The sequence below is a fragment of the Meleagris gallopavo genome, chromosome 21 (genome assembly GCF_000146605.3).
Source record: "Meleagris gallopavo isolate NT-WF06-2002-E0010 breed Aviagen turkey brand Nicholas breeding stock chromosome 21, Turkey_5.1, whole genome shotgun sequence".
In the NCBI taxonomy this organism is placed as follows: Eukaryota; Metazoa; Chordata; class Aves; order Galliformes; family Phasianidae; genus Meleagris; species Meleagris gallopavo.
Genome location: NC_015031.2, coordinates 5,532,174 through 5,558,224, shown reverse-complemented (window position 1 = coordinate 5,558,224; position 26,051 = coordinate 5,532,174). Strand labels below are relative to the sequence as shown.

At 47.1% G+C, this 26,051-nt stretch overlaps 1 protein-coding gene and 1 pseudogene across 6 annotated transcripts in view; both read right to left on the bottom strand.

The window, feature by feature from the left end:
- Positions 1–10,952, bottom strand: LOC100548257 (annotated as a pseudogene).
- Positions 10,953–11,045: 93 nt separating this feature from the next.
- TSPOAP1 (TSPO associated protein 1) overlaps positions 11,046–26,051 on the bottom strand; it is a 37,594-nt gene continuing 22,588 nt past the window's right edge. For 2 of the 6 annotated variants that reach the window (XM_031556430.1, XM_031556432.1), the window contains 10 exons: positions 24,522–25,640; positions 23,801–23,927; positions 23,495–23,646; positions 23,151–23,319; positions 21,710–21,781; positions 21,293–21,328; positions 20,245–20,348; positions 18,250–18,321; positions 16,961–17,089; positions 11,046–12,393 (listed from right to left, as the gene is read on the bottom strand). In XM_031556430.1, coding sequence (XP_031412290.1) covers positions 12,181–12,393; positions 16,961–17,089; positions 18,250–18,321; positions 20,245–20,348; positions 21,293–21,328; positions 21,710–21,781; positions 23,151–23,319; positions 23,495–23,646; positions 23,801–23,927; positions 24,522–25,640 — 2,193 coding nt within the window. In that variant the 3' untranslated portion in view covers positions 11,046–12,180. Of the gene's footprint in view, positions 12,394–13,863; positions 13,926–16,960; positions 17,090–18,249; positions 18,322–20,244; positions 20,349–21,292; positions 21,329–21,709; positions 21,782–23,150; positions 23,320–23,494; positions 23,647–23,800; positions 23,928–24,521; positions 25,641–26,051 lie in introns of all 6 variants that reach the window. The other 4 variants (XM_031556434.1, XM_031556431.1, XM_031556429.1 and 1 more) reach the window with 4 other exon arrangements.

Sequence of the window (26,051 nt, the reverse complement as noted above, 5' to 3'; positions counted from 1 at the left end):
TTTTTTTTCTTTTCCTGGGACACAGTCTTTGGAGGTAAAACAGAGTGAGATTTTCTTTTTCACATCGTGCAATGTGCTTTTCTGAGAGGAGTTTCAGCCAAGCACGGGCAGGAGATGTTTCCCAGTGTTCAATTCCATGAGTGCCTGATTTTCACTTGTTTTCCTTTGGAAGCTCTGCTGCCACAGTCAGCTTACCTGGGAGGCCATGATCTCTGCCACGCTGCATGTTAAGAGCTAAATCAAGCCCAATCCTTTCAATCTGCTCAGAGAGGCTCAGAGAGTCATCAGCTGGGCCCTGTTGGCCATCCAGTTCCACAGGAAGGGGTCGATGCCACCTGCAAAGGATCCACAGCGGCTGGTGAGCAACGTAGGATGGAAAGCACAAGGGAAAAAGGCTCTAGAGAGCAGAGCATGGCCTATGGCTCATTACAGGCTTCCAGAGCAGGAGAGTCGATTTTCCAGCACGTAAAACATTAAAAAGAAAATACTGTAGTTCTTAGGAAGTACAGCAATCAAACAATCAGATTGCATACATCATAATAAGATGGGTGGCATTTGACTGCAGAGAACAGCTGTGTTGGGAAAGTCTGCCTGGTGATAAAGGCGAGTGAATACAACTAATGCAAACTGCTTTTAAGTTTGGGTGAAGCAGGAGTTCATCCAGAGTGGGCAGGAAAGGCAGAACAAAATAAAGTTACACCCCAGAAGTGCAAGATGGTTTACACAGGCTAGTGGGCAATGCTGGCAGTAGGTGGCAGTTGGACTGGATGATTTTAGAGGTTTTTTCCAACCTTAACAACCCTGTGATTTCAGTGATTCCAACATAGGACTTACTTCCTTTCACAACATGCCAGACACCAAAAAAGGTTTTGCTGAGTTGCAGTTTGGGTTATGTGGGCTCATAATGTTTGTTTAATCATCCCATGAACAAGGGAATTGAAGCATGAGCAAAACGAAAAGCCATAGTGAAGACACTGGATATGCAGGATCCACCCACTCCTTGCAGCCCTTGTAGGAAGGAGTCCATCTCCATAAATTTCTTCTCAGAAGAAAGGCAGATAGTTCCTGTAGGTTATAATCTAAAGGGAAACCGAAAAAGTGTGAATGATTAATTGCTTATTCATCAAAGTAATGGGCGAGCAGTTGCTCACATCTATGGTGCTGACACAGATGATATAAACACCTGTGGGAAATTGTGTTAGTCCACACAGCAGAGGTTTCGTGTGTCTTTGGGATGTTAAGGAGGAGGCTGAAAAATGCAACTCAAAAAAAACCCATCACCCAATGGAACCGCTCACCTTCAAAGCCTGAAGGACACCTGCGAAACCACAGGAGAAGGCAGCAGAGCTGGAGGGTGACGTGGTACCTGGATCATGGCACCCACAATCTTCCATGCCTCCTGATAGAGCTTCTCCCCATTCCAGTGTGGATTCAATCTCTTCAGCTCTCTGGCCAGGCACTTGTGCTCCTGCACAAAGAGTGTGTGCATGCACGCCAGCTCCAGCATCCCACTTGCTCGAGAATCGCCTACGGGCATCACAAGTGCACTTACTTGTATTGCCCAAGGGCTGCAGAGCTCCAGTGGAAAGCCATTTCCTGCTGAAGCAGTGTTGTCTTTATGATTGAGTCAAGACAAATGTGGTTGTGCTGAGCATCACAAACAGAGAGGGCAACTTGAGGCGTTCACTACAAATAGTCCTCCAGGTTCCCATAGCAGAGACTCAGCTCAAGGGAGAAGTGAAAATGGGCAGAGGAATGTCCAGATGGCCAAGGGAGGTCTGTAGGTCAGAAGGTGTCTTTCAAACCAGCAGAAACCACTGACTAAAGAAGAGGGCAGTCACAATCAAGTTCACTGGAAAGTTAAAATAAAAGCAAAACAGCTCACAGCTTGAAGGAGTAAGTTACAAAAGCATCATGATGAAATATTAAATCCAACTTCAAACACCCAGGACAGGAAACCTGAGAGTGAGCAGGTGAAGATGGAATAGAGGGGCACTCAGAGAGGAGTAAATGTGTGGCATTGAGTTCTGCAGTGAACGGAGGGATTTGCTCACGCATTCAGCACAGAGCCCCTTTCACTACGATCAAAGCCCTCCTGTGAGAGGCTGCGGAAGGACAGACAAAACGAGCACTGTGGTTCCTCCAGCAGACGGCACCCACCCGGCACTGCCAAAGGAGCTCCAGTCCAAAATCACTGAGCCCTGCTGGGCAGCAGCACATGGACCACTTCCTCAGCTCTCAGGGACCGGAAAGACCCAAACAAACACTGAATTTTCAATGGAGTTTTCACAGAGCTGTGAGTTTATAAATTCATCTCCAGCTGATTTCTGTGTACAGATTTTTAAGGCCCATTCAGGAGAGTAGTCTGAAAGGCCTAAAGCACTGAAATATTACTTAGGTTGGATATTAGGAAAAGTTTTTCTCCGAAAGAGTGGTGCTGCCCAGGGAGTCACGGGGTCACAGCCCCTGGAGGTGTTCCAGAGCCATGGAGATGTGGCACTGAGGGACGTGGTTGTGGGCATGATGGGATGGGCTGGGGTTGGACTTGGGGATCTGGGAGGTCCTTTCCAACCTTAATGACTCTACGATACTTTAGTTTTGAGTTATAGCTGCAACAAAGTTTAGTCCTTGCCAAAACCACGCTTGCCATGGCTTGCCACTGGATCTTAATTTTTTTAACGAAGAATCATGAATCATGATTCATGTCATGTTAGCCTGGGTTGAAAAAGTGGTCAAGAAGATGTCAAAGCGTGAATGGAGCAGAAGGCCCTGCCAATGGGTTACGGCCTGTGCTGATGTCCCATAGAGCATGCTGCCAGTGATGAGATCACCTCATTCTGCTTTTTTCTACTTATATACAACAAGCATGCAAGCAAAGCAAAGAAGCAGAGCTGATGGAATTGTTCTCTGTAGAATTTGCCATGGTCTCAGCAGCCAAGTTACCTGCAAAGAAACAAGGGACATTTGCTTTCCCACTGACCTTGACACAGGGCATCCTGGCAGAGGGCAAATATGCCATCCCCTTGTCTGTGAAATTGTGATTAACAGCCAACAAGCCCAGCTTGTTGTTCCTATTCTTCAGCTTGCTGACCAAAGGCTGTTCACTGCCAAACGCCATGCTGCCATTGAGGAAGGATGTGAGTGCACTGATCTGCTCTCGAGTGGCTCTGCTGCTGTCACAAGCAGGAGCAGAGCGAAAGAAGGGAATGCGATCTCTTGTGTTCTTAATCCTTGGGTTGTTGGGTGGGATCTGTAGAAAGATAAGTGAATAATTCATCATCACCTCAGGAGCGCAGAATCTGCACTGTGGTGCTACAGCACAAGAAAAGCCAACAGGAGCGATTTCAGAGAGAGTTTTCATGGTAGACGGTGTGGAGACCAATCCCAAGCCCCAGCTGTGAGGGCTCGGACTGACAGCAGAGATGGTTTTGGAAGATCAAGTCCCAGATATTCAGGAAAGACTGCAGGTGCCTGGATCTTCTCAAAGAAAGTCCTATGGATACCTTCCCTTTTTCCCCTTGTAAGTACATATTGGACTTGTGTTCCCATTTCATGTTGCAGTCTAGTGTCAACATCTACTCTTTGTTGTGGACAGTTGCCATCCAGAACTGGTGGTGCTGCCTACGTTCTCAAACACACACTGGGCAAATACTCAATGAAGTCTTATCCCTTCCTTGGATGTATTTACTAGAGCAGAGATTGCAACGTGACTGTTGTGTTTCCCAGCACAATGCTTAGCAACTAGTGAGAGGTGCTCACCACTTCCTCACCCCGTAAGCAACCATCAGATGGGCATGGATTTTCTGGGCTACCAACGGGACACCAGCACCCAACTCCCATCTCTGATCCACTTGCTGTAAACTGGGTACCATCCATGTTGTCACTGCATTGTACCTCTGAAGCAAAGCCATATCCTTGAAGAAGATGTGGTTAAAGGCTGAAAAAGGGGGAAAAGATGGGCTGTGTCTGGCATCTGAGGGCATCCCTGGGACTCAGCACCAGAGAGCAGCCCGACCCCTTGGGATGCTCTAGGAGCTGTGCCCTGGTGGGCAGGGACAGGGAGAGCTGTCACCATCTCCAGCTGGAGGGCCAACACCCTGTCCCCCACATCACCACAAGAGCAAGGCTGGCTGTACCTGGATAGGAAAGCAGGGGGGCAGCTTGGCGCAGCTGGTGTGACAGTCCGCTTTGCCACTGAAAGCGACTCTGGATGGGGATTCAGGACTGAAATCCAGGTCGTGGTCAATAAAGTGACCCCACTGCATGAACGTGAGTGACCGCTGCTGGTCTAACTTGAGCTGCCCAGGGGAGAAGCGGGCGATCTTGTTTGACACCTTTTGAACCTGCAGGGGATGAAAGCAGAATGTGTGTGTCAGAAAATGGCCGTAGGAATGGATGCATCTGCAAGATCATCAACAAAAAATCATGAGGCATGAATTGCTGGACTTGTGTTTTGCAGCCTCAGCCTGCGATCTGTTCAAGCCCTGAAAATCCCTAAATTCTGTCCCTGTTTTTTTCAAATGTGTCCCAAATATTATCAGTGGGAAAGGGTATCCAAAGGATCACTTTCTTTCTGTCCACCCATGGGGGACCGACACACCATCTTCAAAAGTCTGCTGGCAACCATCTGCCGAGGCTCTGTTGCAAGCTCCTAGTAATGAATTTCTCCTGCACCAGCAAATGAAAGGACAGCCAAATATTAGTGGCATTAGGCCTGGCATGGGTGTGACCCATCCTTATCCCAGAGTCTAGATCCTCTCCTGACTGCAGCCATCACCTTCTGAGAGTGGAAAGAGACAGGTGGCCCTCTCCCTACTTCTTACATAGACGTCTGAAGGCTCAGTCATGCCCTAGGCAGGCAGAGAATGATCATCCCCTGTCTGACTCCTTCCTCCTCCCAAGGGAGCTTATTGCCACAGGCGCTCTGCCTGCCAGGTGCTTGGTAAATAGGGAGGGACAGACAACTCCCATGTGTTATTTATTTGAAAACACACCACTGTCTGGCACACTTTCCCCTTTACTACATTAAGAAGGCTCTGGAAGTGCTGAGAAATAGCTTTTACATTCCATGTAACAGTCACATCCCTCCATACACCCTGAAGCTGCACAAGGTAGTCTTGCCAGCCCATGAATCCAGTGGCACAGCTGGGTTCTGGTGCGGTCACATCATGTGCCCAGCCAGGAAGCCAAAAAGAGCATTGACACCCTGCAAAGGGGAAGAGCTAGCTAAAACCCAGGAGAAAGCAGAAGGATGCAGGCTGATGACAGATGTCCTATGCTGGAGGGTCAGTTCCCAACACAGGACTGTTGGCCAACTAGCTCATTCACGTATGACACCAAGAACCCATGAAGCAAAGCTGTAATTAAAATATTCAAGAATCGAGGAACCAACTATGTGAGTTGTAAAACTAAATAAGGCATCCTATATATGGATTATTTGGGGGGTCATGGTTTTGCTTCTACTGATGACCCATGCATCCCCCCTCACCTCTTGTTGCACTTCCCTGTGATCGTTCGGTACCGGCTACAAAATTCACAGTTTACTTTCTTATTCTGCTGCTCACATCTGTGGCCTTGAAAATCACCCCCAGCTGAGCTGGTGTGAGCAAGTCTGCAAGGAAACCACAGAGCATCAACGTGTTGGCACGCACCAGCTCTGTTGAGTTTGGGACGTCTCCCAGATCAGGAAAAGGGTTTCCCTTCTTGTCCACTTGACACATTCTTCTATCATAGCACCAGCCTCTTGTGGAGGAGCACAGGGAATGTCACTTAGGGTCATCCTGCTCAGAGCTGTGCCGAGGATGCTCCCTGAGCGGCAGTTTGCACTTCTATCATATCGTTGATCATTTGTGTTCAGGAAAGGTTTACATGTTGCACTGAGGGATGTGGTTTAGTGGGAAATATTGGTGATAGGCGGACGGTTGGACGGAGATCTGAGAGCTCTTTTCCAAGCTTGCTGATTCTATGATACTATGAAAGCATTTAAACCTACAAAGTTGTGGTCACATCTGATATATATAATATCAGATATATTTTATATATATAGATATAGATATAGATATAGATATAGATATAATTACATGCCAAGCTTGCGCAGAAGGGGAATCAGCTTCTAGCATTAAGCCATCTTCTTCCTTTCCTCTCTTCTTCAGTTTTATCTTCACCATTGATTGCTAGCAGTCACAGCCGGCCAAGTGCTAACAATTCTTCCCCTGTGGAAGGAGCCTCCGGAATGCATCACCACTGCGCTGCGAACGTTCCTGCAGGAGGTCCGGACTGCCACCTCCTGGGGACAGCGCTGCTCAGCACGGCACGGGGTGCTCCGGTTGGGTGAGCGGGATTGGAGCCCCGACCCCCCTCAGCCCCTTCCTCTTCCTCGCCCCACAGATCCCCACATCTGCTCGCGATGGCACCGCTCCCAGCAAAGCGACGCCCCGACCTGTGACACTGAAGTCCCTTTCACGACCCAGCACAGCTTCTCCTTCAGAGAAGCTTCTCCTTCGTGGCCCCGCCGTGGGCTGCTTGAAATATCTCAGCAGCTCTATGGGGTTCGAGGCATCGTTCTCCAGGCTCTTTATGCTGCGAGGGAGAACAAAGCAACTTCTATGGGACTGAGATGGGCTGAAGCCACGCTTGGTCCTGCGGGTCACACGCTGAGCTCAGGCAGCACGGAGCTCCTGGCTGTTATCTGAACTGCTAACAGAGCAGTCATCGCAACCTGCTGTAGAGAACCTGATTTTAGTGTTGGGCTCGATGGTCTCGGGAGGTCCCTTCCAATCCCCAGTTCTGTGATTCTGTGATCTCACAGCCCGCACAGCAGCTGGAGGAGACTGTGCTGCTCCTGCCAGCCTCAGCAGAGGAGCAGGGCTGAAATCTCCTCAGTTTCCCAGCTCTACCTGCTGGAAAATGGCTGAGCTCGTGGTCTTTATGTCCTTGAGGCAATCAAACTTCATTCTACCGAGGACTCCAACTAAAAAACGCCTACAGGTGCATGTTTCCATCCAGAGGTCCCAAATTTACTGAGAAAACCTGAAAGTGTCAGCATTGCTGGCCCTATAGATACAAACTGATTACTCTTCTCACTGGGACTCAGCTGCTTACAAGAGTTCAGGTTCTCCTAGACTTAACTTTATTTTTTTTCCTACTCAGACCAGGAATGTCCCTGATCTGCACAACCTGAGAAAGAGACAATAGCATAGGAAGAAGATACAGATTCCAGGAACAGGATGAGCATTGCCAGCAACACCAGGAAGGAGGTTTCTGCTTTCATCCCTGCAAAGAAAGGTAAGAAATGAGGAAAATCAAGAAGCCATGCATCCGACCATGAATGGTGCAGATGGAACACATCAAGGGAGCACACAAAGTGGCCCCTTCCCAATGCAATGCTCCCCGAGCATGTGCACTGCCCAGCAAGGCCTTCCCATGCAGCAGCAGCAGCATCTTCCATGAAAGCAAAAGCAAGTGTGCAATGGGTCAGATTCTCACCTGCTGTCTTCTTCTGTCCTCACTGTGCCCATCTCTGTGGCCACGCTTTTATCTGCAGCAGGTTGTTATCTGATGTGGGATATCTGAGCCATGGGGAACTGCCCCCCAGGTTGGTGGGGCCAAAGCAGAGCAGCACCCGCTGCCCAGCCGAGCTCCCACCAGGGGCTCCTGTGTGCCCCACAAACGGTCCTGCACACCCGCCAGGATGAGGCAGCACCCTGCAGTGGTTTGGGGGTCATAGGAGGAATAGAGTCTTCTCCCCATCATTGTCCTTTACTGCTCTTAAAGGCTGAAAAAGTCTCAGGAGTGGAGGCATCAGCTCCAGGGGAGATCTGCTCATCACTCTCCATCTCAGCTCCCTAACCTGTCCTGCCCTGTCCCCCTGCTGTGGGCTGGATGGGCTCACAAATGCCATTCCTTGTGCTTTATGCTTCCCTGCACAGACAGAAGCAGCAGGAGAGGAACCTGGCTGATGGTCTGACCATCATCTGCCTCCAGCAACAGATCCTGAGCTCTGGGCAGCTCAGGTTGGGGTTTTCTCTTGCCCAAATTGCCCTTGTGCTCTTGGAAGCTCACTGGACAGCCTTCCCTTGCACAAAGTCCCTCTCCCTGTCTGAGTGCAAACCCAGCTGCTGGACCAATCCCACTGTCTTACAGCCGTGCTAACACTACAGGGAACTGGGATTCTGCTGGACCTGGTGAATGATGTTCTTCAGCCAGATGGGGTGAGAAGAAGCACAGGAGATGCTTACCAGCTCTTCCTCCTAAATGGGACTCCAGCTTACTGCATTGTGTTCGTCCCCTAACAGAAACTCCTTGTCAGCAGCACAGACTGAGAGAGTTCACCAGGGCGGGTTCAGTGAACGTCTGAACTCCTCCCAGCACGGGGCATTCAGGAACTACAGCGTTGCCCCCCTGCTCCCAGCATCAGCTCTGCTCATGCTGGTGCCCTAGGGCTACTTGCAGGCTGAACCATGTCCTTTAACTCTCTGTATCGGTCTTTTAACATTTTAGAAAAAACCTGCAAAGCAAAGAACAAGCCTTGCAAAGAGCCAGAGAGCATGTGTCCCATTTGCAGCACTGCTCTTGTGCAAAGGGGCAGAGCTGGCAGAGTTTTGCAGCCACTGTCTTCTTGCTTACTCTGCTGCTCCATGCAGCTCTCTGGTCAGAACAAGGATAAGGGTTTTTCAAAAGCTAATGAGAAAGACAGTGAATATTTGTGCTGATACTTGCATTTCACAATGCAAACTTAATTGCTCTCAAAACCTTCAGCAGCAAATGAGACACCACGTGCTGCTCCTCCAAGGGTAAGGAAACAAGAACATAATGTCAGCTCAAGCAGTGTTGCCTCAGAGCAAAGATATTTCCGCACCATCTAACCGCTCCTTCTGCCTGCAAGGCCTCCAAATACTTGGACCAAGAGCAGCCAGAAGACCCAAAATAAGAAGCGTACATCCCGGCCAGAGGCTCTGTGCTCCCAGTTTTAAGCAGTGATTAATAAGGATGAGTCCAAAAGCAGGAGTGACTTCTCCATCCTCCAGCAGCTGATGGCAGCGATCTCCCCAGCTGTAGGTGTGCTCCAGGATGGCTCACTTGTTCCTGTGTCACTTCAGAGACAATTTGGTCCTCTGGACAATGTGTAACTTTGGACAGGACCCCTCAGCAGAAGGCTTACAAGGACAGATGATCCCATGCCCTACCCAGGGCCACGCACCACCTCCCTCATTCTCTAAGCACTGTGGTCCAAAAGCCCAGGTCAGACCAGTTTGTCTAATCTTCCCTACATCAATTCATTTTTTGAGCTCATAATTAAGAGCTGTACAAGGATGTTCAACTCTTGCGCTTCTTGAGGTCTGTAAAAAGTCAGCCCAAGCTTTGTTCTGCTGAAAGGAGTTTCGTGAACTCAAGAATGTGCCGAGGCTCAGCTCACCTGGATGGGGCTCTGAGCACTGCAGGTGTCCCTGCCCATTGCAGAGGGGTTGGACTCAGTGACCTCTAAGGGCCCTTCCAACTCAAAAGATTCAATGATTCTATGCTCTTGGGAACTATGGCTAACCAAACGTTGGTATTTTCTCTAGAATTGAGAAGATGCTAAGAGAACATTTGTATAAGTACCCCTGATTCTGTCCACTTTCCCCTTTTCCAATTTCTTCTGCTCTTTGACTTGTAGGAGATGTGTGTGAAGGTCTTGAACTTTCCTTAAGACTTCTGTCTTGGTGCAGAGCCTGGTGCTGGGGAACCAACTGGATTAGTGTGACTGCTGTGTGATGGCAGTCCGTGTACATAACAGTGAAATTTGGTAGGCAGCAGGGAGTCACCATGAACCTATGGGCACAAGGACTTGGCTGAAGGAAGTACGAAGGGAGAAGCAGAGTCTCCTGCAGGCACCTGCTCTGGGTAGGGACCAGAACACTGCAGCTGCTGTTGTTCTTTCTATGGGCTTTGCTCTTCAGTTCACTCCCTGATGAACCGATAAGTGCAACAACAGTTAGTTTCTTTCAAAAGACCTCCAACGACTCGCTTAGGAAACTGCAGATGTTAAATTCAGTTTAGAACTGCAACCAACTTCCTCCAGACAGGGTGAGTGGGAGATAATTACAGCAACTGCAGCACACAGAGGTATTTCTGGAAGCACTTGCTGCCAAAATTAGGATTATAGTCATAGAATAGCACGATTTGGGACTGCAGGGATAACTGAGCCCAGCTCCTGGCTCCACACAGCACTGCCCACAACTAAGCCATATGTCCCTTGCCCAGACACTTCTCCAACCCCAGCAGCCTTGGTGCTTTGGTTGCTCCTCTGGGAGCTTCTTCATCAGTGGCCTTTGCAGAGCCCCCCATAACACTGCAGAGCTGTTTCAAGTATCTGCAGTTCCACAGAGGGTTCTACAAAGCACCATCTGCTCACCGAGTCTGAAGCCAAGACTCTATGGTTTGACCTCAGTGCTTTTGGGGTTTCTTTATTTTTCACTTCTACCCAAAGTATATTGAAGAATGTAAATAGGCATTCCAGTTGGTGAGAGGGGAAATGTCTTCCTTCTCCTTTGACGGGTCAATTGCCATAGGTATCGTTTTTTTCTGGATCCAGGCATCTTCTAGGGAAAGCAAGGAGAAAAACTGCAACTCCTAGCAAGACAGGAGGAAAAATCTGTTTGTCTCCAGTATCTCCAGCCTTCTCTCACCTGATCAGAGACACCGTGTTCTGAGGCACTACAGAACTCAGCAGCTACAGCTCAACATGGGAGGTTAAGACATTGAGTAGCTTGAGCATGGCTGGAGCCAATGATGTCCACAAGTCCTTGCCAATCCTGGGCACTCCGTGATCCAGACACTCCAGCAGTGTAACTGCACCTGATGTCTCCTCCTCCAGAATTAGGTCTCTTGTGACAGGAGAGGCAAAGAGTTTCCATTCGCAGGGAGGACTGCTCTCATGGTGATCACAGGGAAGGCAGGGACCCACATGAGGGGCTACGGAGCATCCTCAGGGTGCCAGGGACTGGAATTGTTCTTCCACCACACACACCACCCCCACTCCCAAATAAGCAACAATGAAGCGGGTGCTTTTTTAAGGAAAATGTATTTTTGTGAAAATAGACTTTATTATAATAAAATTTGATATTAAATAAAAACATACCTTATCACCAACATCTGTGGACACTGTGCTGGCATCATTCACATACCTCACATAACTGTCCTTCTCAAAACAAGTACCCATTGAAACATGCAAAGAAAGAAACACAGCAAAGGATAGAAACCATGTTGTACAAAACTCCGTGGCTTAGAAAGGGATGTGACTGAAGGAACACATCATCTCATATGAAAACAGCTGCAAACTCTCCATCCCCAGCTCTGCTCTCCAAATGCTCCAACAACTGAGGAGCAGCGCACTGAAACAGCCAAGTGAAATGGTGAGAGAGGCAGACAAAAAAATAAATAATACATAAATAAATAAATAGATAAATAAATAAATAAGGCGGAGTCCCCAGCCAGTGCGTGGTCAGGGTGAGCCAGCCAAGAGCAGCTTACAGCAGCCCACGCTATTGGCAGAAGCATCGATCCCCTCCTGGGTATCGCTCCTTCCTCCATGGGAATCCTCGTGCTGAAACATGACTGAGGCAGTGTGGGATGCTCCTAGGCACAGCTGCATATTTACAGGTTTACAGTACAAATAACTCACTTTTCAGCCCAGAGACAGCAAAGGGGATTCACAGGAAAAGTGCAAACTTTCTTTGCAGGAAGTGAAGGACTCGACACAACCTCCTTTGGACCAGAGAAATACCAGGGGGTGTAGTACAAGGGAGCTCTTCCTACGGGGCTGGGGCTTTGCTGGGAAAAGCCATTTAGCTAACTTACAGCCAGAATATATTTCTTAAATTAAAATATTTACAGGGAACCGGTGCATCGAGGGCTGCAAGGAGCAGGACACACTACTGTGGAGGTAGCTGCATCCTAGAGCCGAGGCCTCACACACCTCAGTGCCATGACACCATTCAGAGCTGCTGCCCACACTGGGTGGGCACCCATGGCTGAGCTCTCAGCAGAGCACGCAGCTCACCCACTGAGGAGTTTCCTCTATTCAATATACACTTTTCTCCTATGAAAATACTCTAATCAGCTTATTGCGAGGGCTTCTCCTGAATTTTCAGTGCCTGTGTGGGTTGCACAGGCAGTCTATACATGGCGATAAATCCCTTGCTAGTCTTTCTTACTGGACCCAAGTTTTCTGAAGAGCTTTTTTCCTTTGATGAAGAAGCCTCTCTTCTTTTTACTCTGACCAGGTAAGTCACTGCATTTGAGAACAGCCAGTGATGCCTGCTCTGGACGCTGCTCGCCCATGACAAGGCAGGAAGGAGGTGCAGGAGGAGTTGGTGAGAAGTCACTGTGATCAACAGATCCACCTGGATTTAACTGAGTGGGAAAAGAGAAAACAAAGGAAAAGAAGGATATTATGCCAACACAAATCTCAGCCAGAAAACCCTGCCTTCTCCCACCACTCTGTCCCTCACCCAGCAAGGCTCAGCCCCTCTGTGGTTGCAGATTCAGTTAGGAAGCTTCTGGTAGAACTAAAATGTTTTCTACTTCTCACCCAGACACTGCCTGACCTCAGGTACTCCAAAACTCCTTAACTTCAAGCTACAAACAGTATAGCAGAAAAGTCTCACTGAGGACTTGATGGAAGATGCTGCTTCACGGCTGAAGAAACTGAAGTTAAACACCTCCTGAGTGCAAGGATGGAAAGACTGCCTGTTGGGTGCCTGCAGTCAGGTCAGGATGGTGGGCTCCCTGCACAGCCTGGGCAGATCTGAAGCAGCTCAACAAACTGCAGAATTTCTCCTGTCAATCTAGGCATGAAAGACTGCATGCAAAGCGAGAGGCAGGCACCAGGCCAATTCATAAATGACACAATTATTTTCACAAAGGACAGCTCATTATCAACATCATTATCAAATATCAAATAGTTAAAGGGAAATGACTGCAGATCCCTGTCTTTGTGGCTGCGTTCCCAGCTGTGGTACACGATGCCCAAGCAGATTTCCATGCACAGAGGCACTCATACACACGCACAGATATTCTCAGAGGTCTCTATATGGCAGGAAAACAGCAGAATCAGTTTACAGATTCATCTGGTAAGAGATAAAGAATGCTAAAATCAGAGTTTCTTCCCTATGAGAAAAATGGAAACAAAACCACTCTGGCAAGATCCTGCTGAAAGCTGTTGGGGCTGATAACAACAGTCGTGTTAGTTGGCAGGGGATGGTTTTCAGTGCTCTCCTGGGTATTACTGATTAATCCAACTACACAAAAGCAAGTCAAACAAGATCTCCTCCCACTGCTCCCCTCAAAATAGGGGATCTCACCCCCAAGCCTCAGAATTGATTCTTTGTTACCAGACAGAACAATTATCCTCACAAGGTTGGTTTTACGGACTAAATGTTACTGCTTTCTTAACTTGATGGGGTGCCAGGAAGTTCGAGGAGTATACTCAGGAAGGAGTAAAATCAAGAAGTGAAAAACAGGCTGAATATGGGGTGTGCTCAGCCTGAGTGGGATCCTGCATTTCTACAGGGGTAGAGCAGCAAGTCTGAATTACAAAGCAGATCTTTTCTAAACCTGAATACCCAGCACTTCTACATTCCCGTTGCAGTCCCCCAAACCACCAGATAATCGTTCAAAACAGCACTGTATGTGCTGAACATGGCTCCAGCTTAACACAGAACTAACTGAGTAGGTAAAGGCTTTCCACCAGAGGGCTTTAGGCTGGTGTCAGAGCCCGGAGCAGCTTCTCAATCTACAAGCAAGAACAGGAACAAGCTGCAAGTGCGGAACTCTCTAATAGACTGGTTAGGAAAGGGAAGAGATCTTCTCACACAAACTTACATGGTTGCTCTCTCTCTATGTATCATTCATATCTATCACTGGACTCTTCTCTTCCTCATTCTCTGAAGAAAAGAACCGCCATGGGTGCATGATACAGGCAGAAATAAATACATGAAATCAATTAGAATTGAATACTTTCTGAAGATGCTTTACAATCAGTCTTTGAAAGAAACTGTATTAGCAATGCAAAAAGATTCATTCAGCAGCCATGGCATTAAAGCAGGCCAGTCCTAGCTGCTGAACATCAGTGTTTCAGTGCCCTAGCTTGTGATCATAACTTCTTGGATACTCCTCTTTGCACTGCATTTTTTACTGCTCAGTCTAGCCAAATTTATGTCAGTTTGAAAGTTAAATCGCTTTATCAGTTGCCAGCATTTTAAAATTTGCTCAGAAATAGTTCTAATAATTCACCTTCCCCAGTTCAACATTCAAATTGTCCTTATTCTCAAGCCTTTGTCATATCAGAACACAAAAAGCAAATGGGAAGAAGAGATCTGGTGAAAACTTTAAATCCAAGAAGTTATAAGCGATTTAAAAACCACTCCTGGTCATGCTGGAGAAGCTTCTGTTAAGAATTGAAGTAGCTTTAACACAGTCCAAAGCTCTGACAGGATACACGGTGAGATACATGCTCATTGATAAGTTAGCTTTTAAGATGAATGAAGCTGGCAAATTTGATGGGAGACTCATTATGCTGTGTTTAATATTCAAACAGTGCTTCCCTAAAGGCTGCCAGGAGCTTTTGCACACCCCCTGGCCATTCACCCCAACCCAGAGATGCTTCCATCTGTGTTCTGCTAACATGCCAACAACACACTTAAATGGCACATTCCTAAACTATGGAATGAATATGTGGAAGACCAGAAAGCCTCAGGTGTGGCTGTATTGCAGCTCAGGGGTGGCCCCTAGAATATTCTATAGGAAGACATGTTCCTTCTGCCTTACCTATCAGGTGCTCTGCTTATAGGTATGGATGCTGTGATTGCTATGACAATCAACAACTCTGTGGGTCAGGTTCTGCCTCTCCTCAGAAATCACTGAATGTACTTAAATGCAGTTAAGTAGCACAAGCTTGGTTAGGAGCAGGGTAACACAGTGCTTTTACAAAGAGACAAACAGACAAGCATGCCCTTCATATCTGGAAGCTGTTTAGATACATCTGGACTGCAAAGCAGAAGCAGAGACCAGGACTGCGTGGAGTCAGAGTGGTGAACTGCTGTGTCCAGGGGAACAGTAACCTGCTGCAGAACCCAGCACAAGTGGAAAGGGCAGAGCAGAGGGAGCAGCAGCAAACTGCAGGGCAGCAAGCAGAAGCAGCTGGTGCTCCCTGCCCAGCAGCAGAGCAGACGTGCCCTTGGGATCCTGTAAGTTCATGATACAGCCTGGGATATGGCAGGACAAACTGATGTCTTATTGGTGAGGAAGCTGAGACACAGAAGAGAAATGCAAACAGGTATAAGAGCACAGGGACTGAGTATGCCACGAACACCATTTGCTAAGCCACATACTTCACATTTGTGAGCAGCAGATCAGTTCTCTGAGCCCAAAGGTTAACTGAATTTCCCATTATTTTCCATGATTTTTTCACCAAGATTTCTGGGATCCAGACTGGGGCTGGAATGACAATTCTTTGACATCTGAACAGGCCTTGCCAGCTGTTACCCAAGAGGACGTCAGATGTGGAATAAGTTATACTACCAATTCAGCCTGTTACAACTGTACTGGCTCAGGTCTCCTTTGACACCTTCTGTTCTAATAGATGGATAATTTGGGAAGAGTACTGTTCTGAGGGAAACTAGAGAAGAAAATCTTGTTTCCACTCAGAATTTGGACCTGTGCAACCTCCTAGTTGCCAAACCCTGGTAGCAACAGCTCATTAAATACTGCAATTCCTCAGCACGTACCAGCACCTGTGGGCTGAGATCAAAGGGACTGAGTGTCCTACACAGACAAGCATGAGAGACCCAAAACTGCTTCTGGGTTTAGAAGATGTTCCAGTAAACTATCCATAAACCTTATTTCTGATGTATTCCTGACACCTCTCACAGGAAGGCACTGAGGCTGTGGGACAAACACTGCACCCACAAAGCCTGATGTGCTGGGGAGCAGATAGGGATGCAGAGGGTGCCTGTGGCAGATCAGGCAGGCATTTGGGACAGGGAGACGGAAAGTGAGCAAAGGAGGAACAGAGCATGAGAAATAAGACAAATGACACTGCAAGGAGCTAGAAAGCTAACGTGACACCAGTGAAGAGACTAACAGGAAGATTCAGGACAACTCACTGCCTTCAGGAGTAGCTCACAGCCAACCTAGGTTTGCTCTTCCACACTTCTATGGGTCTGTGTACCTCCCTGTCTCCCACTCTCTAGAATACCACAGCGCAGAGGATTTGGGAGTTACCAAAGAGGTGCCATACTTTTGGCCTCACCCACTGAGGACTGACTGAATCTGGCACGTGACCCAAATCTCCTGCTGAAGCATTTGTCTGGAAAGCATCAGAAACATAAAGCAAGGAGGGATAGCCCAACCTTGGAACTCCTCGCACCTGTGAGTTGCTCTCAAAACCTCAGGCCATGAATTCATTCGTCAGATCTGATTGAGAAACTCCCCTGTGTGTTTTGAATTTGTCTGAGAATACCTTGGACAGGATTAAGATATATCTAACTTGGGAGAAGTGGAAAAACATTGGTGCTTAGTTCCTAATAATCCCAGAAATCCTCCACATGGATATGAACATATCTAGGAATATTGTGCCTGGGAAGCCACCTGAACCGTTTTGTGTGCAGTGGCATTTCACCATTGACCCTTGTGTGCATCTGAAGAACTTGCTGGTGGAACCTGCCATATTCTTTGCTCACCTGACCATACTGAGCATGAGGATTCAACGAATGTTGTTCTTTTGTACCTTTTTTTCATATTAAGGTTAAATCTTTAAGAGCTCCTGGTGCTCCTCTCTAAACTTCTGAGCTCCCATGGGATGAACTGAGCTGCATGCAATAACTGATACGACTCCATGAGGTGCTGCATGCTGTGCAGTGCCCAGTCTCCAGCCATGTCACAGTCTGAATGTCTGCACTACGTAGCCACACAATCTTACCTGGCTCTCAGCGCCCAGCAAAAAAGTGTCTTTATCTTTTGAGTGAAGCTCCTCAACCACGTCTCCATCTGAGGTTACAGCTTCCAAAAAGTTAGATGGGACAAGCCCTCTCTGCTGGTTCAGCTCGCCCTGCAAGATCAAGACTCAGTTCCCACATCAGGTTTCCTGGCTGAGGCAGAAATAAATAGAGGAGCAGGCCCATGCAGAGAAGGCCTGAGAGAAGCCAGGAACACACTCATGTTGGAAGCATCCTCAGGAAATTTCACAACTCACATTCTTGCTTAGTTGTGGAACAATTCAGAATGTAAAAACACAAAGGAGATTACAAGAAGAAAAGATGACAGTGAGCTATGACAAATATATTCCAGGAACACGGACACATCAAAGTTGTAAACTATGAAGCCTATTTGCACTTCACATGCTCAAAAAATTCCCACTAACGTTCTGGAAGTGACTGGAACACAGCTTTGCCAAAGGCTACCTAAAAGCTTTTCATTTACTCTGGTATTTTGCATATATTTATATATTTCTAAAGAATGAAGTGCTGCTGGTACAACATCCTTGTCTCTGCTCACTGACATCTAGAGCTACAAACCAAGCTTGACTGTCATTCTAAAAAACTGTCTCCAGTTCATCAGCAGGTAGTTGGGTGAGACAAAACCACCCCTGCAATGTTGCTTGGACAACACCACGAAGGAAGTCAAACAAAACATTCACAAGAATCTCTTCTGAATTTACACCAACGTGAATCTCACCCTTTATGTGTGAACACAGATTTTTCTGTTGAGGAAAAGATGAGCTAAAGAACATGCATGACACACAGCTCACTGGCAGGCAGAGTCCCCAGCTATCCACAGTAAATTAAGCAGATATCAGAGTTTGTATGAAGTTGGTATGTGGTAGGACAGAGGTTAGTGTACATTTTTGTCCTTGTGTTACCATTTCAGCCTCCTGCCCTAGACAAGACCATGTGTCGAGAGGCCTTGGTGACAAATCAGCTTGCAGCAGACGCTGATGCAGCTGCTGACGTACATTGCAGGAAGATGTATTCTAGGCTTTGGGAAATCTGCAGTCAAGTTACACCAAGAAAGAAACTCATAACCATTTGGATATTAGTTTAGAGGACTATGGACTGCAAGAGACAGTCTGCCTGCAATAAACAGGGATGTGTTCATTTGTTCCATTAGCAATATAATATACTTTGTCCTCTAATTTCTGCTCTCCTGCCGCTAGATGGATTCCAAGGATTTCAGATGTAGCCAAAGGACCATCCCAATCCCAGTACTTACATAGTAGAATCCATCGTCATCCATGGAGCCAAACACAGTGATAATGTCCCCTGCACTGAAAGTCAGTTCAGCCTGCAACGAGCAAAAGAGAACAAATGAGCAAAATGATCACAAGAGGAGCACTGCCAGAATTTCTCACCAGAAACACAAGGCCACCCTGGACTGTTTGTACAATCTCACCACAAGTGCCAATGGCCATTGCGTTAAGACTTACAGGACCAGAATTCAGCAGGACAACCAAATTGGGAAACTGGAATTCAGTGTTAACGAAGCATTTCATAAAATAAGACAAAAGCAAAGTGTGTTTCTGAAACCAATTTTGATAAAGTTTCAAAATGATTGAAAACCACTAGATTAGGTTCAAGACCTAACACCTATTCCAGAAAGTGGCACTGAGAAAAAGCTGAACAAACATCAGGAAAAAATATATATATATTTTTTAATATAAACACTAAATCCTCTTCCCTTGGATGATCTTTTTCAGTATGCAATGCTCAAGGATTAGTTACTACCAGAAATGCATATGAACAGGAAGATCTAACCTGAGAACAGAACATTTCTGCACAGGAGATGTGATCTGTTGTCTGCCACTCGAATACACAGTCCTTGGAGCACAAGACCAAGGTGAAAGGTACAAAGTATTCTTGTCTAATGGAAGAAATCTCCCCAGTGACAGTGAAACAGCTGCCCTAGGATAGAAGATCTGGAGTCTCCAAACAGGCTGTGTAAAAGGCAAGTCCCACAAAAGACACCAGCTCTACACACATGAAAGGGTTGGCTGGAAGAGACCCACTTCCAGTATATTTATATTATGTAGTTCCCAGGACTCAATTTCTCTCCTGAGGCTGTAGGCTCCTACTGCTGGTTGTGAATGGCTTTGTGCTAGCAGAAAGAAGCTTCTGGAGAACTTCAGACACAAAAAATTGCACAGCTGATCCCAATAGGACTTATTGCAGGATCATAAACAGTAAATCTAGTAACCAAATTCCTGATGAATCAAGTGACCAGATCTTCTGGGAGTATGCACAGGGAGCAGCTCCAATACTGCAACGTGGACAGTGTCTTATTGACAAGGGCTCAAAAGTAATCTTCAGCCAGATGTGTGAATACCTATGTGGATGCTGTTTAATGCATGCTCTCATTGTACCTCTCCCAGGACAGCTCATCACCCCCTTGACACTCTGTCCTCAGAAGATTCTCTTGTTCATAAGATACTTGGATTAGGCAACAAGTATTATCTGCACTGTGCCACCTCTTGGTCATCCGTTCTTTTTAGTATACATGGAAAGAACCTGAATTCAAGTCCCATTACATTTGCTTAGAGTGGACTAATGCTGCTACAAAGGAAGAAAGAACAGAGCATGCTATAATTTAGAAGGCCTTTTATTTTTTTTTTTTTCCAGACAGTGCTCTGCTCTGCAATCTTTCCACAGGAAATACTTATCCACAAAACTGCTGTTTGGATTATACCTGGAGACTGCTTGAAAAGCCAGAACTTAGAGGACCAATCCATTAAACTGGAGCTAAGACCTCTTTCTTGAACGAAGATCTGCACAGATCTTTGCCTGTTAACACAACAGATGTGCTCCAAAACTTGTTCACCTTAAATATCAGAAGTCAGTTCAAACCCTTAAAGAGATTTTCCTTTTACTGCAGAATGTCCAGGATCACTTGCTAAAAGCAGGGGCTGTTCAGTCCTATCTGAGCACTTCCAGGATGCTACAAGGCCCTGACATGCTCACAGAGCTTCACAGAGATGCATACTGAAAATCATTAGGGATACATTGCTTCATATTTGCAAATCACTGAACACAGTTATCTCTGACAGAGTGTATCAGCAACATTTACATTTTAAGACGTAAGCCAACTTGTTTTAGCAGTTACACTGTCATGCTATAATCACTTTAGTTTTGACCGAAGTACTAAGTGTCTCAGAACAGGTGAAAAAAGAGTGGAAAAAGAAACCTGTCAGAGGACTGAGCAGTTGCTGGTTACCTCTGCATCTGCATTTGGAGAGCTCTCCTTAGGGTTATAGTCGAAGACAGCCACCATACTTCGAGGAGTCAGCAGTTCAGCTTCAAAGTCCTGATGCTTCTGTCCTGTAGGACAAAAATATAACAAGATTTACTGAGCTGTAAGTTAAAAGAAATTCCAAACCATAGCAACTCCTTCACTGTTACTGGGAGTGAATTGAGTAGAAGTAATACAAAGGGGAAACTAAATGAGCAAGAGATCTTAAAGGCCCCAGAGATATCTGGTAAAACAGTTTTCTACTCTCCTTCATCACTTTACAATCACAGAACTGGAGACACCTTGTAATTCCACTGTCCTGGTATGCTGCCTATATATACAGGAATGTTTCCTTTCATGTACTTTATTTTCTATTTTAACACACACACACTCAACACTGTCTCAAATGGACATTTCTCCCCCCTCCACATAATGCTTTGCTACTGAGCTACAAAACTGATTTTCTGTGTGCCCATCCTCACCAGCACGGAGCTCAGCACCAAGGGAAGGCAGGCCTCATAGCTCAGACATCGCAATGCATTTCTACAACCACCTGCTTGCCTGCTTGCTCAGCCCCATTTCTTCTTCTAGACTTATTCTGCAAAAACAAAGCCTGGCACTACAGGAAAGATAAATTGTTCAGTTCTTCATCTTATGGATTTATGCCCTGCTTCAGGTAGACACTGGGTGGCTTAGTAATGGGTTTGCAGGCTTGACATCAACAAATCTCAGTACACCACAGCAGAGTCAGAATCCCCTCAAGAGACACTGGATTTTAGGGACTGCAGCATCAGATGAGTAAGCAAAACCATGCATGCCCTTATAACACTCCCTGGTTAGTCAAAGGTCATTTCACTCACTACTAAAGAACTAAAGCTCTTCCTTCCTGAGAATGCCCATTTTCTTACAGTGCTCTAAAGGATGAAAAGGGGACTTGGATTCACACTTGGCCACAAAACCTGCATCTGTTCATATGATCACATGTTACCAATACAGCATTCCTCTTCTCATGGTAATAAAGAGCAGTTCTCACCTGGATGAGACTTGTACTTCTCCTGTTTATCTAGTTCTATTGGGGAGGAAAAAAAAAGTATCCAGTCAATGGATGTCCATCTTTCAACAGTGTCCACACCACACAACTGACAAACAACAATAAAAAGAACAAAGATCACAGCAGCAAACAACAGAAGCAAACTGTTCATGCAACTCAAAGCCTAAGCCAGTAACCATGACTCAGGGACGTAATAAGACGCAGAGGTCAAGCTCCAAAACTATAAAAGACATCAGTGTTGTTAAAAACTTAACACCAGCAGGGATGGGCTCTCTTTCCACTTCCTAGCAGTCGTACAGAGACAAACATCTGAGGGTCCTGTAAGCAAGTAGTACAAATTCAATGCAGTCTGTAATCCTATTGCAAAAAATCAAAGAGGAAGCAGTGGGTGACACAGACCTTTCTTGGAGCGTCTGGGTTTTGGAGGAGGGACGGTTTGGCGGCGTGGAGGTGAAGAAAATGTGCCATTTCCTTAATAAAAATCCAAAAAAGCAAATAAATAGACAAGAGAAACAGACAGTGAATGGAAAGTGAAAAGCATCTTGAGGAGCGAACAGGCAACAGAGTGGCATGACATGCTTCCCCTGGGAAGCAGACACCATGATTTCTGTGCACAGAGCCCCACTCTCCATTTACCATATGTGGACTCAGATGAAGCATGATCCACATCCCTAAGTACACAGAGAAATCCACACTGCATTTTTGCCCATTAATGATATCACAGTACACAGCAGACAAACTTCACTTTGCAGCTTCACTGCATTTTATCTTTCAGAAGGAGCATCAGAAGGATAAAATAAAGCCTTTGTACCATCAATACCTGGAAAAAGCCAAGTGAGGGGTATCCCATCAGCTCAGGTGCAAAGGGACTTTTAGCTAGAGCTAAAACTTCTGCACAGAGCAGGGTCAATACTGCCTTTGGACCAGGCTGCTCAAATCTCTGTCTCATTGGATCTCTTCTCCTGACTAACAAAGCCACACTCCCTCAGCCTCTCTGTGCAAACTGTTCAAACAAATCCACTGCCCCCGCAAACTGCGTGGCTCTTCAATGCTTGAAAATGTCCCTTGAAGTTCCAGAAGAGTGAAAAGAGGACTTCTGGAGAAGTCAGTATATGCATTCCTAGGGAATTCCCCAGCTGAGCCTGCAGGAGCTCCCAGACCAACCACTCAAGGCCCTCCCTTACTTACAAGGCAGCAGGAAAACAACAGGGCACATACAGCCCAGTTGCCTAAAGACACAAGATTTGGTTTTTGTGCCCACACTGCTGAGGTGTGTTTTTCACTACCACTGCACTTCTGAAAACACTCAAATCCATTGTTTCCTGCAGTCTCAGAGCTACTGAGGTTTTTATTCTGAGAGCATGCAACAGAGTGAGGGACAGAGAGCCCTGTACAAACAGGGAACACAGAACAAAGGCCACCCTAGGCATCTGGCCACCTCTGAGCACCAGAAGATACACTCTGAGTTGTTCTGAGTGTGAGGAAAAGCGTCACTAAAATCTCTGCTCACTCCAGACACGAGAGGGGCCATGAGTCACAAACCTACCAAAAAGCACTCAGCTGTGATGAAAGGTACTGACTGTGTGCCTCAGGACTCACAGGACCCTCAAGACATGACACCACTATTGCAGATTCTGTCACTCAAGCAGGGTCACCCCTGCAGGGTCAATTACAAACTTGCAAAAGAAGGGACAGCACAGAAGTCAGAACTGTGCATTGAGACTCTGGGGGCAAGCCCTAGGGATTATTTGGGTGGGCTGCACCAGCTGCAAAGCTTGACAGTGTGACTGAACTTTCTACATTTCAAAGCCAGCACAGCACACACATTAAGATACAGTACCTATGCTGTCCGTTGGTGGGTCAGCAGGAAGGAACCCTTGCTTTAGGAGCTGCATCTTGATTTCATTATTCTCTACTTGGACTTCAGATACCATGTTACAGGGTATGTAACCCTCTCTTCCTGCACATTCACCCCTGTAAAAGCCATCAGCATCCTTGTCTCCGCACACCTGCAAGGCAAAAGATAGGCCAAGAATTGTTGATGCTGCAGGGACCAAGACAGAAAGAAAAAGGAGAAAGGGAATCCAAAGAAACTCCCAAGATGAGGGGGGCTCTGCCTCTCAAGGCTTATGCTATCCTTGGAACAAGAAATGGATCCATACAGAGCAGAAGGTCTGCTCCTACCTTCAGGATCTGCCCCTCCTTAAACGGGAGCTCCTCTTCTGCCGCATCAGGGTTAGGAGACATGGAAACAGGATCGTAATCAAACAGGGCCACAAATATTCTAATGCCATCATCTTTAACAGTAGTTTCTGAAGCAGAGCTCCTTGGAGGACCTAGGCACAGTCAGGGGACACACCAGAGATAATGTCAGCACCACTTCCCTGCCACAGACCCGCATGGCTCAAGTACTGCCCAGCAGTCCCCCTGTGCAATTTCCAGCAGCCCCTGTCTCTCTTGCTGCCAATTCTCCCCTCTTTCCCCACTCACCTGGACTGGAAAGCAAAGGCTTCTGCATTTGGCATCTTCTTAAGCTCCTGCTTCCTCTTCTGCTGGGAGTCTGCCAGGTAGCTGAGCCAGGCAGCTCCTGGCCCCTAGGATCTTTATTACCAGACGCCTGCAATAGGAACCACCAGAGAGTTAGTAGCAGCCTCTGCCTGCCAACTCACGTGAACAGCGCTCAGCCCAAACGCACTCCACAAAGAGCAGTGCATCCAAATGCAACATTCCTCTTCAGGGACACTCTAGAGCTGAAAATGCTATGGGAGTTGGAAAAGAGAGCTAAACGCAGACAAGCACCCTGCTTGACACCAGTGATGTGAGGATGCAGGAAAGGGCATTTCAAGGGAAGGCAATGACATTACAGTCATCAACTACAGAAAGCTTTCATGAATCAGCTTATTTCACCAGGAATTCTCATTTGGGTCCCACAGTCTCTTGCTGTAGGTAGGAAGACCCAGTGTGAAAAGGAATACTGCATCGGTGACACTTGATCATTTGGCAGGAAAAGCAGAAGCAGCTAATACAAGAAAAGCCACGGAGCAGCACAGAACTACAGAATCTCCCAGATATTCTTCCGGATGATCCTAGAGAAGGGTCCTTTCTCTGGACAACACTGAACAAAGCAAGATACAGGCAGGCCAGGGAAGCAGAAGGGAAGCTAACACCACTGCAAGCTGCTTCAAAGCCAGAATAGGAAAAGTCACCCAACCCTTTTGTGCAAGGAGGTGCTACGTATCCCCTTCCAAGGATGTTCGAGCCTCCTTCTCCAGCCAGGTGACTTACAGTCCTGCTCCCAGCCTTGCTCCTCAGAGCCACTCTCACACCTCAGTGCTTCCTTCTCCTGGCAGAAGGATCGCAGGTGCTGGCTTGGAGACCCAGCCCATTCCATACCCTGCTCTTCTACTCTCTCCAGTCTGGTCAGGTTCCTTCTGCCATCTGTGTGGATAGCTTCAGATTGACTGGAGCAATCGCTCCATTCCCTCTGACAGTTCTGGGCCCCTTCTGGCCACAGCCTGCTCTCAGGAGGGGATGAACAGGTCGAATCCTGATCGTCTTCAGAGTCATACTCAATGTCTATTTCCAGGCTCCTGGAGCTGTAGCAGTGTGCTGCCATCCCAGCAGGTTCTGCAAACCCTGAAACCACTGTTTTCCCATAGTTTCTTCGAGAGGCGCTTTGCCTAGCACGAGTGTACACATCAAACCCCTCCTTACCAGCAGAGCTGCTCACAATGTTCAGCTCCTCCCGGAGGCTGGGAGCTCTGTACAACCCGCCTCCCATCTGGCTGCAGTTGCCCAGCAGACGACTGCAGTGCTCTGTGGAATCATTCTGTCTCTTCCTACCCATCTCAGGTCGACCCCGGATCTTCTCTCGATAGTTATTTCCCTTCTTCTTGCTCCGAGTGGGGCTTTCCCCACTCTCGGACTTCAGATCATTCTCCTGGTAGCCCCAGTTCCAGTTTGCCCTTTTCTGACTCCATCTGGGGCTCATGTGGTCAGCACTCCCCCTGCTCTCCTTAGCAGTCTGCTCCTCCCGTGGAGTCTGAGCAGACAGATCAGGGGAGGAATCACTACCATCTGCCTTTGGAAATGGATCCTGGGTGCTTAGTGGCTTCTCAGACCTTCCTGCAATGTAGGTAGGTGCTTCTAAGGAGCCTTGAGGATTTTCCTTTTCCTCTGTAACACATTTCTCATCCTCATCTTCATCCTCATCCTCGTCCTCAGTCACTTCAGGGATGCTAAACAATTTCTTGCTGTGGTTCTTCTGAAGCGGGAGCTCCAGTATCCTTTCCAGAATCTCCTCATCGCTGTCAGTATCACAAAGATCCATCTGTACCCAGCCCCCGAGAAAAGCCAAGCCAGGACAAGCAAAGGAAAAAAAGAGAGGAAATATGCATTAAAAAGAGAGATAAAGTTACAGGTGATTCCCTCCCAGCACAGCGATATGGAGCGGCGACTGCGGGCTGCAGAGAAGCAAGGGTAGGAAGCAAACGATAGCAATGGGTCTTCTGGCAAAAGACAATCGGATGAACTAGCAATGCAGTGGGAAGCAAGAAAGGCCAATGCATGGAAGAGGTCCCTCCCAGGCCCTGCTCTACACAGATAGCTGTCTGCAACACCCTTCGTCCTGCCTGCTGGACCCCCCCATAGCTCCACCACTCCCAGTCTGGATGGGGGACAGGAGCTGCACAGTTCCTCTGCAGCTGCTCACTGCACATTGGAGCTGCTCAGTGTCCAGGAA